Below are 14,024 nucleotides of genomic sequence, written 5' to 3' on the forward strand. Positions count from 1 at the left end.
CTTAACCACTGAAGTACATCCCCAGACCTTTTTTTTTTTTTTTTTTTTTTTTTTTTTTTTTTTGAGATAAGTGTCTTGCTGAGTTGGTTTAGGGCCTCAGCCTCCTGAGTCTCTGGGATTACAGGCATGGTGCCATCACATCCATTTTTTTTTTTTTTTTTTTTTTTTTTTTTTGTGCTGGGGATTGAACCCAGTCTTCATACATGGTAGGCAACTGCTTTACCAACTGAGCTACATCCTCAGTATACTTTTTTTTTTTTGGTGCTGGGGATTTGAACCCAGGGCAAGGCAAGCACTCTACCAACTGAGCTATATCCCCAGCCCCCCAGTATACTTGAAAACTTAGTCTTATTAATACCAGCAGATAGAATGCATAGAATTTCAACTGCGTTCTATATGTCATTTTTAAGACATATTAAACTTTCATCCAAAGTTCACTTATTCTTGCCTTTCATTAATTTTGTCTTAAAACTCAAGGACTTTACATAGTGAGTCTCATGTAGAAATAGTTTCTTTGGTATCTTTTTTCAAATTCACTTTCTTGGTGTGCTAAAACAACTGGAACTCCAGCCACCTCTGACAGCATTTTGTCTTTTTAACTTTATTATATCTATTTTTAAAAATCTAGTCTAAATCTTTCTTTTTTATACTAACATGCCACTGTATTTGTCCAGTATATCCTTCCTTTAATTTGTCTTTGAAGTTGGTCCCATATTAGATTTGTAACTATTTTTGGATATTGTTTGTTTTTTTTCTGTAATAAAGTTTAGCATATTGGGCTACCAGTGCTTAGGTGTATGGGTGGTCAAACATATAAAGCTTACTGAGCAATGCTTTGTAATAAAATTCTGTAGCAAATAACATCATATTTACCTGTGTGTGTGGTTATGATTATAAAATTGTTTCCCTGCAGACTTTTGTTATGTGCCTCTTTTAATATTTTATGAGAATCACATGTAATACTTTGCATGTTCTTATGTGACAATTTTTTAAATATAATGATTTTAAAAAGAAAATGAAAACAGTTTCATCTAGAAACTATCTTGGTGGACCATAATCACAATTAAAATGTTTCAGGTGATTGGGTTGTTCTGGTGGAAAGTTTGCAGAAATCTATGTAACCACGGTCTCGTTTTTTATTTTTACTGGTTTTGAGCTCTAGAGGTGCAGTAGCCCTGAGCGTTAAATCAGTACTGATGGATGCTAACATGGTGTGTTTTCCTTCTCTAAATCACCTGTTTCCTATACCTGGGTTTTTTCTTGGGAGGTCTCATATCTACATTGACCAGAATTGACTTTCCTTACCTTGTAAGAGTAGCTATGAAGTAAGCAATGCCTGATCTAGGATGGTCAGTGAGAAGGCAATTAGTTGAATGGCGCAAGTTTGTGCAAAAATTCTTAAAACTGTAGGAAATGACTTATTGTTCTTATTCACATCTGTCTTCACCTCAAATTGATTTTGTTGCATGAAGGTCTCAACTATTGTTTGGTCTTAGATCTTATATTAGGTACTTGACCCTTAAGCTTCATTTACTTGTGATTTTACTTGTTTCTTTCTGATAGTGATAATAGATCTCGTTTTCCAAAGCAGAATACAACTGATTCATCTTTGACTTGCTGACCTTGATTTTTAAAGATTTTTTTTTTTATTTTTAAAGTCTTCTCCTGGAACTTAAACATCATACTATAGGGTGTGTTTTTATTCTTCTAAAAGAAGAAACCCATCTATGTTTTGACTGAAATTTTGATGTGTTCAGACATCTAGCCCTTCAGTTTAAATGTTTTTAAACTTAGTATGAAATTCCCTTTTAATAGTTAAATTTTAGCATGAAAAACTACTTTTTAAGTATCTATATGCAGACTCTGCATACATCTGGAATCTGTTTAAGATATGTAATAAATTCCTTGTAAGTTTGAGATCTTAAATGTTTTTTTAATCAACATGATGCGTAAGTTTTTTTTTCTTAAAAAAACGGCATCTACTTAAAGGGATTTATGACTAAAATTGCTTATTTTTCTACAGAGTTGTCTGCTGGTTCTCAGCTTGAAGAAGATTCTACAGTCCTTATTGATCCTTTTTCTTGGCGTTACCATTTTTGAAGCAAAGTTAACTTAGCTTTCTAGTTTGAGCCTTCTTTTTGGCCATCTTAAAAAATTTTTTTTAATCTATAAAATAGACAAGAGATAGTTCTACAATGTCCAAGTCATTCCAGCAGTCATCTCTCGGTAGGGACTCACAGGGTCATGGGCGTGACCTGTCTGCAGCAGGAATAGGCCTTCTTGCTGCTGCTACCCAATCTTTAAGTATGCCAGCATCTCTTGGAAGGATGAACCAGGGTACTGCACGCCTTGCTAGTTTAATGAATCTTGGAATGAGTTCTTCATTGAATCAACAAGGAGCTCATAGTGCACTGTCTTCTGCTAGTACTTCTTCCCATAATTTGCAGTCTATATTTAACATTGGAAGTAGAGGTCCACTCCCTTTGTCTTCTCAACACCGTGGAGATGCAGACCAGGCCAGTAACATTTTGGCCAGCTTTGGTCTGTCTGCTAGAGACTTAGATGAACTGAGTCGTTATCCAGAGGACAAGATTACTCCTGAGAATTTGCCCCAAATCCTTCTGCAGCTTAAAAGGAGGAGAACTGAAGAAGGCCCTACATTGAGTTATGGTAGAGATGGCAGATCTGCTACACGGGAGCCACCATACAGAGTACCTAGGGATGATTGGGAAGAAAAAAGGCACTTTAGAAGAGATAGTTTTGATGATCGTGGTCCTAGTCTCAACCCAGTGCTTGATTATGACCATGGAAGTCGTTCTCAAGAATCTGGTTATTATGACAGAATGGATTATGAAGATGACAGATTAAGAGATGGAGAAAGGTGTAGGGATGATTCCTTTTTTGGTGAGACCTCGCATAACTATCATAAATTTGACAGTGAGTATGAGAGAATGGGACGTGGTCCTGGCCCCTTACAAGAGAGATCTCTCTTTGAGAAAAAGAGGGGCGCTCCTCCAAGTAGCAATATTGAAGACTTCCATGGACTCTTACCGAAGGGTTATCCCCATCTGTGCTCTATATGTGATTTGCCAGTTCATTCTAATAAGGTGAGTTAATGCAACAGATGCTTCTAATTTCTTTTACATTGTAGTGCCTATTCTGTATTTATATCTTTTACTCTAATTCTATAGTCTGATGACCCTGAGTTGATCAAGAATTTTTATACTTTTGAGAACACTTACTTTATTTGGAAGGTAATTGTTTTTGAGCATTTTAAACCAGGGCTTTACATTAATACAATCTGCCTAGATTACTTCTGGCCACAAAGCTGTCATCCACTGGAATTATCTTGTTGGTTTTTGGCATCAATATGTTCTTCTTAATCATATATTTAAGCAGGTTTTTTGTCTGCTTTGTTGAATTGTTGAATTAAGAATTTTTTTCACAGTCAATATGCTCTGCCATTTAGGATGCTAGATTTCAGCTCTCCATCTGTCTTGATTGCTGATTTGTATGTAGTAAAGATGTATTCTTGAACAATTCTCTTTTTTTCCTTATCTGTGGCTACAGGGAAAGAGTTAATGTAGAGCCCTGGTGTTTGTTTCCGTATGTTTCATATTTTAGATTAGTTCATTCTTCCTTTTTTAATTTCCCTTTAACACAAACTCTCATACTATGACTGAAATTTTTCATCATTTTTTTTCTCCTTTTCCACAACTTTCTTAAACATACTTCAAAACTCACTTTTTATTATCCCATATTGCATCTGTCCCTTTAGAGACTTGAATAAATCAACTACTACAGTATCCTGTTCTGTGTTCCTCATAAGCAAATTCTTTTTCTGACTTGGGCTTATTAGACTTCTGGTATAGTCATTTGAAAAAAAAAATCTAATTCTCCTTTACTTTAATTATCACATCTGGCAAAATGGGGACTTTTTCAAAAATGCCCTTTTAAATACATTGTCCTTTCTCTTTGAACTTTTTCAGTGTTGTTCATTCTCACTGGGTTTTGTTTTTTTTTTGTTTTTTTTTTCCAGTGTATATTGCAGTTGACTTAAAGTCAACATTATATAGTACCCCACTAGCTTGCTCTATAATCTGTGACCATCCATTTTTCCTGATGTGCTGTATAGTTATCTACTTAACTGGAATAAGTTCCTGCCATGAAATTGATTTGATGGTTACTGTTACAGGGTTTTTCTTTACAGTAACATCTGGAAGGCTCATTTTCTTTTCACATCTATTCCTTTGAAGTGCATTTTTTAGTGAGTATGGATTTTTGAGTAGACTAAAACCACATGGATAGAGAATATATTTTTAATATATTGTTAGAGTATTCCCAATCACTCCCTTTCCTGTTTGAATCTTAGCATTTTTGTCTTTTAATCAATAGTCCATACCAAAATAAGTTAAAATAAAGGCCGAATTTAGTTTCATATAATTATTTTTAAGAAATAGAAGCCCCAAATTTGTAAAAGCAAATTTTATTTGTGTTTTTTAGTGTTATCTTTTTTCCAGTTTTGTCAGATATATTAAATATATCATGGAATTTCAGTTTTCTGTACTAAACTTCAAGGTTTAGGTCCGATGTGAATTCATGTAATGAAAAGGTACATTAACATTGTTGACTCCAATTTTTTTCTACATTACTTCTTGCCTTGTTTACAAAGAAATAATAGTGAACATGGTCCTATGACCAGTGTTCTCAAAAAAGATCTCTATATTTCAAGGAAAATAGTTATAGTGTCTCAAATGAAAGTGATCTTAAGGGACTTAAAAATTGTTGCCACTGAAGTCATAAAGTTTTTGGTACATCAGAAAGGAACATAAAAGGAAACCATTAGAGGACTTACAAGATAAAAGTGTGGTTTTATATATCATTATTATTTTTCTCCAAATTTTGCTGCTTTCTAGTTCCTGAAGAAGGCTAATAACTTAAATGGATCCAAATTAACAAAAGAACAGTTTAAAATATTTGATGAAACTTTGGATTCAAGAGTAAGGTATCCAACTATAGTGCAAGAGGTACTTTTTAGCCTATTTTTAAAACATGCTTAGGTTCTCATCTAGTTTTGATATTCTGTCAAAATACTGAGTATATTTAAAAACTATTCTAGAGAACTTTAATTGTTTTAATTGTTTGGTTTACAAAATTTATATTTTCAACCAATTTTATGAAGTTTAAACATGTATTCTCAATGTTTTCTACTTGCCTAAACGTATCTAATATTTTCTATGCATCAATGAAAAAAATTAAATACTCACTTTAGCAGTGGATCCTTGATTTTATAACTGACATGGAATGATATTAGAGAAAATTCCTATGGTGGAAGTAGATTATGAAAAATTTTTAAGCATTTAATCCTGCTCTCTGGTATTGCTGCATAACTTGGAAAATCTGTTATTTCCACTTATTAGTAATGTTAGATAGCCTACATGATCAGAAGTTCTTCTTGCTATGAAATAAGAAACAGGTGAAAAACAGACTCTTAATTTGTCATCATGGCGTGTCTTTGTTTTTTATGTTTTGGTGTTACTTTAAGTGATGGTCTTACTTTTATTTCTTTCTAGGTCATTTTAGAACATCAAGTTGCTTTTCTACACAATTTCAAACTTCCTTCAAGTTCCTTTCACTTAAAGAAAATTGCCCATTACAGCCCTTTTGCTCTCTTGTCACTTGAGTTCATATTTTTCCTTTTAGTATTACTTTAGAAACCCTTACATTGTTCTTTATTCTGCCATTCTGGAAGTGCTTCCCAAATTATTCTTCATGTAACTTAGGATATCTCAAGGATATCAAGGTGAATGTAGTTTTCCTACAGACATTTCTGAATTCTAAAAGTGAATTTTTATTCTTTATTGATCTCATCTAAGAGTTGCCTCAGTGTAGAATCCAAGGATACAGATTTTTTAAAAAACCCTTTGACTCTTAGTTTTCACCTTAAACCACACAGGCAGAGATCAGGTACAGAAGTAGAGATTAGAAATGGGTGAGTTTGGGTGGTACTTGACTAATTTTCTGATTTTGACCTTTCCAGCATTTTGAAAGACCAGCTACACTTCTGTGATGAAGTTTGAACCTTTAAGTAACATGGGGGATTGGATATAATTCTGTTCAGCTGTGTACTTTTCCATCCTCTATGAATTAGAAACATACCTAATAGGGTCATTTATTTTTCTGTTTTTAATAAACAAATATTTTCAGTTTAGAAAATTCTAAATTAATGTATTTATTTAATCCCTCTTCTGAATTTTGTGAACTTCACCTATAATATAACATTTCTTCATTAACAGCCATTTTTAAAGTGGCCTCCAGCAAATCAATGGTCTGTTGCTTTGCTATGAGACATATATTACATATCCCAAATATCTGATTTTAGAGCCAGAGACTTCTTAAGTTCCTATTAGCCTGTATCTTTAAAAGACAGTGTACGATTTCACAGACTTGGGAATAGTAATTAGTAGATCCCCGCATTTTGTTTGGATCCCATCTTAGTTCTTTCACAGAGCTTAAGTTAATTCCCTTGTGCATAGAAATGTAGAAAACTGTTGTAATTAATGTAAATTAGTCTTGAAAAAATAAGATCCCGTTTATAAAATATTCTGAAGCTTTTTGTAACTGTGTATCTTAAAATTTGGTACCATGTTTTTGTTTAGCTGAGACCACCTATGCCTCCTCCATTTAGGTAAAACACATTGCCTGACTACATTTATATTCCCATTATAATTGGGTAGGTATAATAGGTGTTAAAGCAATTGCCTCATTGTGGGAATTTGGGAAACATCAGTAATAGTTGTAAAATAAGATGGATTTATAAGCAGTACGATGATAATTCACCTTATTTTCCTCCAGAGCACTTCCCATGAGCCTGCCAGTGTTCTGGAGCAGTTTACCTTTTATTAACTCATTTGTTTTTCACAACATCCCTTTGAGAATATTGTTAAAATGAATTTAAATAACTTGTTCTAAGGAGTAACATCTAGTCATTCAGTTTAGGAGTGGAACCTAGGCAATTTGACAGCAGATATTACTTTCTTCCTCTCTCTCTCATAATGGCTAAAAAGTTAACTATGTGAATTTTTCCCCCTAAGGAAAGGAGAATTTATTTAAAAAAAAAAAAAAGAGAGAGAGATTTTTTTAAAGCCGGGCTTGGTGGCACACGCCTGTAATCCCAGCATCTTGGGAGGCTGAGGCAGGAGGATCGCGAGTTCAAAGCCAGCCTCAGCAACTTGGCGAGACCCTGTCTCAAGATTTAAAAAAAAAAAAAATAGAAAAAGGATGTGACTCAGTGGTTAAGCACCCCTGGGTTTAATCTCTGGTACCAAAATTAAAGATAAATTTAGTTAATTCCTTCAATTTTAAAATAAGCCATAAAAGAGCAAATGTTGATAGAATATAACGTTTCCTCGTTTAAAATTTGGAAACAGACTTTCCTTAAAATTGTTTCTCTATTGGGGAAGATGTTTACTTAATTTGGGGGTAAATGAGGAGCATTTTATAGAGAATACATTTCTGTTAAATAATGTATATTTTGATGGCAATGTTAATTATTGTGCATTTTTCACTACATATTTAGTAAGTAGTACACTTGAAGCATGCCTCAAAACCTGAGTGGAATTAAAGATTTTATTTTTAATCATTCACATTTATACATATTCTAGAAAGTATGTACAGACATAATATTTTATCACTTAGAATATTGTAATTTAGCTGTTCTAATGGTAGTGAATACTTCTGTTTGGTTCACAACAGAAGTTATTATGCTTAACTGATCTCACGGTCAGTTAGTATTCTTGATCTTTATTTAATTCTGTATCTTTTCCCTGTCAGTATTCTTAAGTGTATTGACTAGGTTAATCCAGTTTTTCCAAGAATGTGCATAGCGTATTTGAGGGCAGGATCAAGCATCAAGGACTCAGAGAAATGGCTTTAAATTAAAGCAGTGTGATTTAATAAATCAAGTGATTGTACAGCCTGTGATACTGCATGGGCATTAACATCCTAGATTTTGAATGGTTCAGATGAAAATATTTTAAGTTTTATTTTTGTTAATTCTACTAATTTACTTTGCTGCAGGAGTGGAGTCAACATATCAATGGAGCAAGTCACAGTCGCCGATGCCAGCTTCTTCTTGAAATGTAGGAGTTTGAAATACCTTTAAAGCATCCTTATCGTGAATCAGAAACAACCATTATTGGTTTTGGGTAGTTTACCATATTACTTGTAATATTGACATAATTGATACTGTCTGGGCAATACTAATTACAGATAACATGTAGATCTGTAATCTTATATTGATTATTAGATGCAGTAATAGTGACACTTCATGGTTTGATTTTATTTTTAAGGTAAATGCAATTGGGTATCTGTATACAAGTGGAATTTTTAATAGACTAAATGAAAGCCTTTGAAATTTAGAATAGATGATAGTGTTTTTTAATAGCAAATATGTTCTCTAAAAATATAGATGATATTAGAGTAATTAAAACTTACTAGTCATCACACAAAATCCCTCGTGTTAATTTTTTGTTTTGTTTTGTCTTTCTTTTGAGATACCTAGGGTTCTAAGTTTAGGCTGCTACAGCAGAGTGGAATTCCTAAGGAAAGCACAATACCCATTGTTCATTGGATTTGAAATTTTTATATATGCTTAGCTCATTTGGGGCTGTCCTTTCTAATCCTACAACTCACACATGTTCTTGAGGCTCAGTATTAGGGAAGCAAAACCTGCAGTCTGTTCTAGGTTTTTTAATATAACCCACAATTCTAATTCCTTTGTTCAACATTTTTCCTCTTCATAATTTAACAGAGATCATTTAGTTTCAGTACACATTGCCTACATTTGCAAGCAATATGAAACAAGTTGATTCACATTCATTTGAACTGTTGTGAAGTTCTGGAATTCTTTTGAAATACATGACATGCTTTTTAAAACTGTGAAATGTTTCTAACATTTAGACTCTCAAATAACTTTACTAATAAATTATCTCTATTTTAGAGGCCAAACAAGGCTGCTTTGTGAAAAGGACAGTTTTATTTTAAAGTTAATTTTCTGGTCTTTTTAAAGCTACCCAGAATGGAATCCTGACAATGATACAGGACACACAATGTAAGTTAAAAAATTTTAAGCTATTGTTTGTACAGGAGATCAATGTAAGGAATCCAGGTTTAACTTTCAATATTCATAAATATTTTAGAGTTTTACTACTGAATTTGAGAGATTAAAAATTGCTGTTGTTTAAGAAATTCTTTTAAAAATTATGTAGTAACATCTATTCTTTTATCCTTATAGATTTTCCCCTAGTTACTTTGTTTATAAATGCCCTCCAAAACGAAGTTGTCTTATTTGTACATGGGGATACTTGTAAATCTTACTTCTGATGGACCTCTTTGTTGTTCTTCATATTTTCTTCACATTACTAGGGGTGATCCATTCATGCTCCAGCAGTCTACAAATCCAGCACCAGGAATTCTGGGACCTCCACCCCCCTCCTTTCATCTTGGGGGACCAGCAGTTGGACCAAGAGGAAATCTGGGTAATTATATGAAATGAAATTCCTGTTACCTTTCCCTGATACATTTAGTCATAAAAATTAAATTCAGTAATAATAAGATTCATTCAAGTGTTATTGAAAAGATAACAACATGAAAAAACATTCACATATTTATAATATCTTTGGGTTTTGTTTTTGTTTAAAGTGCTGGGAATCACAGACCCAGGGCCTCCTGCATGTGAGGCATGCATTCTACTAGTAAACTATTTGCCTGTTCCCAATGTGTTTTAATTTGTGGTTGAAAGAGACATAAACTTTTAATTACAGTTGCTTGTTATAGAAAGTGTATTTATTATAAACTTTCTCCCCCACCCAAAGGTGCTGGAAATGGGAATCTTCAAGGACCAAGACACATGCAAAAAGGCAGAGTGGTTAGTAATATAGCTATTGCTTTTATTTATTTTTTGTTTGGGGATGTGGTTTAACTTAAGCACTTACTAATTGAATCTGTATTGTGGTCCTTATTATGGGAAGAGTGTGAAAATAGTTTGAAAACCATTAGATTTTTATATGAATGAAAATAGTTAAAACTTTTTTATATACCATGTAGTCTTAAAAAAAATCTCACCTTGATTCATCATCTTAGGGACTTTGCTATACAGTTTGTATACAACATTCAATTTAAAAGACAGTAGAGACTGAAAAACTTGGTGATCATATAACCATTTGGTTTTAGGCAGAAATAATTTATTAATGACAGTTAAATAGCTAAGTAGTTTTAAAATTCTCTGGAATGTTAATGAGTTGTTATTTTAAGAACTTAACTTTTGTGGTTAATTATAGACTATAAAATTCTAATGGATAATGTGTTTCATGTTACTTTTACTACTTAGTACTAGGGATGAGAGCCATGAGCCTTGTTAAGCCTATGCTCTACACTGCAACAACTCCAGCCCCCCACCCCTTGTTGCCTTTTGTTTTGTTTTTGTTCTGTTGTTGTTTGATGGTACCAGGGATTGGACTTACCTCAGCCCCCCCTGTATTATATTTAGAGACAGGGTCTCATTGAGTTTCTTAGGGCCTCCCTAAATTGCTGAGGCTGACTTTGTATTCACCATCCTCCTTTTCAGCCTCTCAAGCCACTAAGAATACAGGTGTCTGCCACCACACCTGGCTGTTTTTGTTTTTTTGCTTGGGTTTTTTTGTTGTTGTCTTTTTTGTTGTTGTTGTTCCTTTTTTGTTCTTTGTATGTACTGGGAATTGACCGCAAGAGTGCTTAAGCAGTGAGTCACATTTCCCATCTTTTCAATTTTTTACTTTGAGTCAGGGTCTTGCTAAGTTGCTGGGACTGGCTTTGAACTTGTGATTCTCCTGCCTCTGCCTTGGGATTATAGCAATCTGCAATTGCACCTGGCACTTGTTGCTTTTTTAAAAAATTTATAGTGGGGCACACCTGTAATTCCAGAAGCTCAGGAGGCTGAGACCAGAGGATTGCAAGTTCAAACCAGCCTAGCAACTTAGCGATGTCCTAAGAAACTCAGACCCTGTCTCTAAATAAAATACTTAAAAAGGGCTGGGGAATGTCAATCAGTGGTAAAGCCCCTGAATTCAGTCCCCAGTACAAAAAATATATATATACTGATTTGGGTTTTCTCCCCAATGAATAGGAAACTAGCCGAGTTGTTCACATCATGGATTTTCAGCGTGGGAAAAACTTGAGATATCAACTGTTGCAGCTGGTGGAACCTTTTGGAGTCATTTCAAATCATCTGATTCTAAATAAAATTAATGAGGTATGAATTGAAATAAGCATATTTACTAATACCACTAAGGTGTTTTCTGAAAGAATTAAGTGATATTGAATTAGAAAAGGAATGAATTCCATGTAATTATAAATCATGGACTACAAATATATAAAGGAAAAGCCAATAGTTGAATATGCCAATAATATTCAAGTAGTAATAGATTATTAGAAACTTTATAAATTGTGATCCTTAAGTAGTGTCATTATTATGCTACTATAAAGGCAGTAAAAGGAAATTTCTTTGGAAACCTTTTTTAGACCTATGCCAAATGATGCCAAATCACTTTTCAATTCAGTGGGCATAGTAAATGATAGTTTAATACCATGAATATAGTCTCAGATAACTTTTTTATAAAATAACAAATTGTTAATACAGGTTTTTTGTTTTACATTTATTGAAAATGCTTCCTATTCAATGATTAAATGTAATGCCTAAAAATGTTGGGGAAATGTTATTTTATTGAAAAAAAAATTTTGACTATTTAGGCATTCATTGAAATGGCAACAACAGAAGATGCTCAGGCTGCAGTGGATTATTATACAACCACACCAGCATTAGTATTTGGCAAACCAGTGAGAGTTCATTTATCCCAGAAGTATAAAAGAATAAAGGTATTCTCTTCTTCCTTCCCCTTGCCCTCCAAGTTACAGATAACCACTCACTGCATCATTTTTATATTATTAACTTAGTTTTAAATTACTGACTTGGATTGACCATCATTTGACTTTACCTTTTTCCCCTGTTTTAAAGAAACCTGAAGGGAAGCCAGATCAGAAGTTTGATCAAAAGCAAGAGCTTGGACGTGTGATACATCTCAGCAATTTGCCCCATTCTGGCTATTCTGACAGTGCAGTCCTTAAGCTTGCTGAACCTTATGGGAAAATAAAGAATTACATATTGATGAGGATGAAAAGTCAGGTAACACATATAAATTAATTAGAAGTACTTGAGTTGGCTGGGATTATAGTTTAGTGGTCGAATAATTGCATAACATTTGTAAGTCCCTGGGTTCAATTCCCAGAACCAAAAAGAAAATACAGAAATACACGTGTTTCCATTTCTTCATTTTTAATGAGGAAAGCAGAAAGGTAGTTGGGTTTTTTTGTTTATTTTTATCTTATAAGTTTTCTTAACCATACAGTGATGGTGATTTTTTTTTTTTCCCTCATAGTAGATATACATGGTGAAGCATTGAATAAATTCCCATAATTAAAAAAGGGTTTTTTGTTTTGTTTTGTTTTGTACGGTCCTGGGTTTGAACTCGGGGAACTCCACCACTGAGCTACATCCCCTATGTCCACAGCCCTCTTTATTTTGGTATTTTGAGATGAGTCTCACTAAGTTTACTGGGGCTGGCCTCAAACTGTGATACTCCTGTGCTTCAGTCTCCAGGTCTGCTGGGATTACAAGTGTGCACCACCCTATCAAGCTTGGTTTCTTGTTTTATGTTACCAAATTAGATAACAACTACACACCCACTTATAATCAAACTAACGTTTGAGAGTGTTTCGTAAACTGGGTGTTACGAGTTTTTCAAAATCTGAATGACTAAATTGTACCATACTTGTATTTTCACTTAAAACATTGAGAGTTTTGATAGCAGGACGCAGTGGTGCATGCCTGTAATCCCAGTGGTTTGGGAATCTTAGGCAGGAGGGTTGTTAGTTCAAAGCTAACCTCAGCAACTTCATGAGACCCTGTCTCTAAATAAAATATTTTTTTAAAGGATGGTGCTCGTGGTTAAGTGCCCCTGGGTTCAATCCCTGTTACAAAAAAAAAAAAAAAAAAAAAGTTCAGAGATTTGAAGTCTAGTTCACTGGAAGACAACCCTGGGTTTAATGCCCAACCAAAAAAAAAAAAGAAAGTGATGAGAACTCTTTTTATTACTTTTTAGCTCAACAGTCTGTTTGTAGCCTTCTAGACTTTTATTTTTCTTGTGTTATTTTGGTTAATATCTACTAAGCTTACTACTTTTTTGCAGAAGGATTGCATAAAAATGGTTTTATGTTTGGTGATATAGTGACTTTAGGGTCTTTGTAAATCTGACAGGTTGTCCCCTGCCTTTTTTGTTATAACTTAGTTTTTTTAAAGTGTTGCCATGCTACAGAGTAAATTTCCTAACAAGAATAGAATAATATTACTGTACAGTGCTGAGAATTGATAGCCTTTATGGATTTTGTTTTTATTTTAGGCCTTCATTGAGATGGAGACCAGAGAAGATGCAATGGCAATGGTTGACCATTGTCTGAAAAAAGCCCTTTGGTTTCAGGGGAGATGTGTTAAGGTTGACCTCTCTGAGAAATATAAAAAACTGGTACTGAGGGTATGTAGTGCTGGATTTCTCATCATTAAAAAACTTCATTAAATGACAGACTCTGGCTATATTGCAGGCTGGCTCCAAACTCCTGGGCTCATGTGGTCCTTAAAGCTCAGCCTTAGTCACAAGAAACTAGACTACTTGTGCACACCATTATGCCCAGCCAGCTGATTTTGCAACATTCTTGTTAAGATTTTTGTATACTAAAAACACAAGATTTGATTATTGAAAGACAACAACCTTTTTCTGATTTTCTCTGCTAGCAGTTTTTTAACTGGTGTTCTGTAAAGAGCACTTTCATTACTTTTAACTGATTAAAATTTTATTTAAACAGTTTGTTACCAAAATGTTTATGGTACCCTTCTGTTGTTTTGGTGGTTGTGATGAACTGAGTATCTTTAGATT

The 14,024-nt window shown here is 33.8% G+C and overlaps 1 protein-coding gene across 7 annotated transcripts in view; it reads left to right on the top strand.

The window, feature by feature from the left end:
* Matr3 (matrin 3) overlaps window positions 1-14,024 on the top strand; it is a 30,544-nt gene that overhangs the window by 8,426 nt on the left and 8,094 nt on the right. For 5 of the 7 annotated variants that reach the window (XM_047555221.1, XM_047555227.1, XM_047555224.1 and 2 more), the window contains exons 2-10: window positions 2,024-3,107; window positions 8,080-8,141; window positions 9,071-9,112; window positions 9,427-9,539; window positions 9,876-9,928; window positions 11,165-11,290; window positions 11,788-11,913; window positions 12,053-12,220; window positions 13,494-13,625. In XM_047555221.1, the coding sequence (XP_047411177.1) occupies window positions 2,196-3,107; window positions 8,080-8,141; window positions 9,071-9,112; window positions 9,427-9,539; window positions 9,876-9,928; window positions 11,165-11,290; window positions 11,788-11,913; window positions 12,053-12,220; window positions 13,494-13,625 (1,734 nt within the window). In that variant the 5' untranslated portion in view covers window positions 2,024-2,195. The remainder of the gene's footprint in view (window positions 1-2,023; window positions 3,108-8,079; window positions 8,142-9,070; window positions 9,113-9,426; window positions 9,540-9,875; window positions 9,929-11,164; window positions 11,291-11,787; window positions 11,914-12,052; window positions 12,221-13,493; window positions 13,626-14,024) is intronic. The other 2 variants (XM_047555229.1, XM_047555228.1) reach the window with 1 other exon arrangement.

This window comes from Sciurus carolinensis, chromosome 6, assembly GCF_902686445.1.
Source record: "Sciurus carolinensis chromosome 6, mSciCar1.2, whole genome shotgun sequence".
Classification (NCBI taxonomy): domain Eukaryota; kingdom Metazoa; phylum Chordata; class Mammalia; order Rodentia; family Sciuridae; genus Sciurus; species Sciurus carolinensis.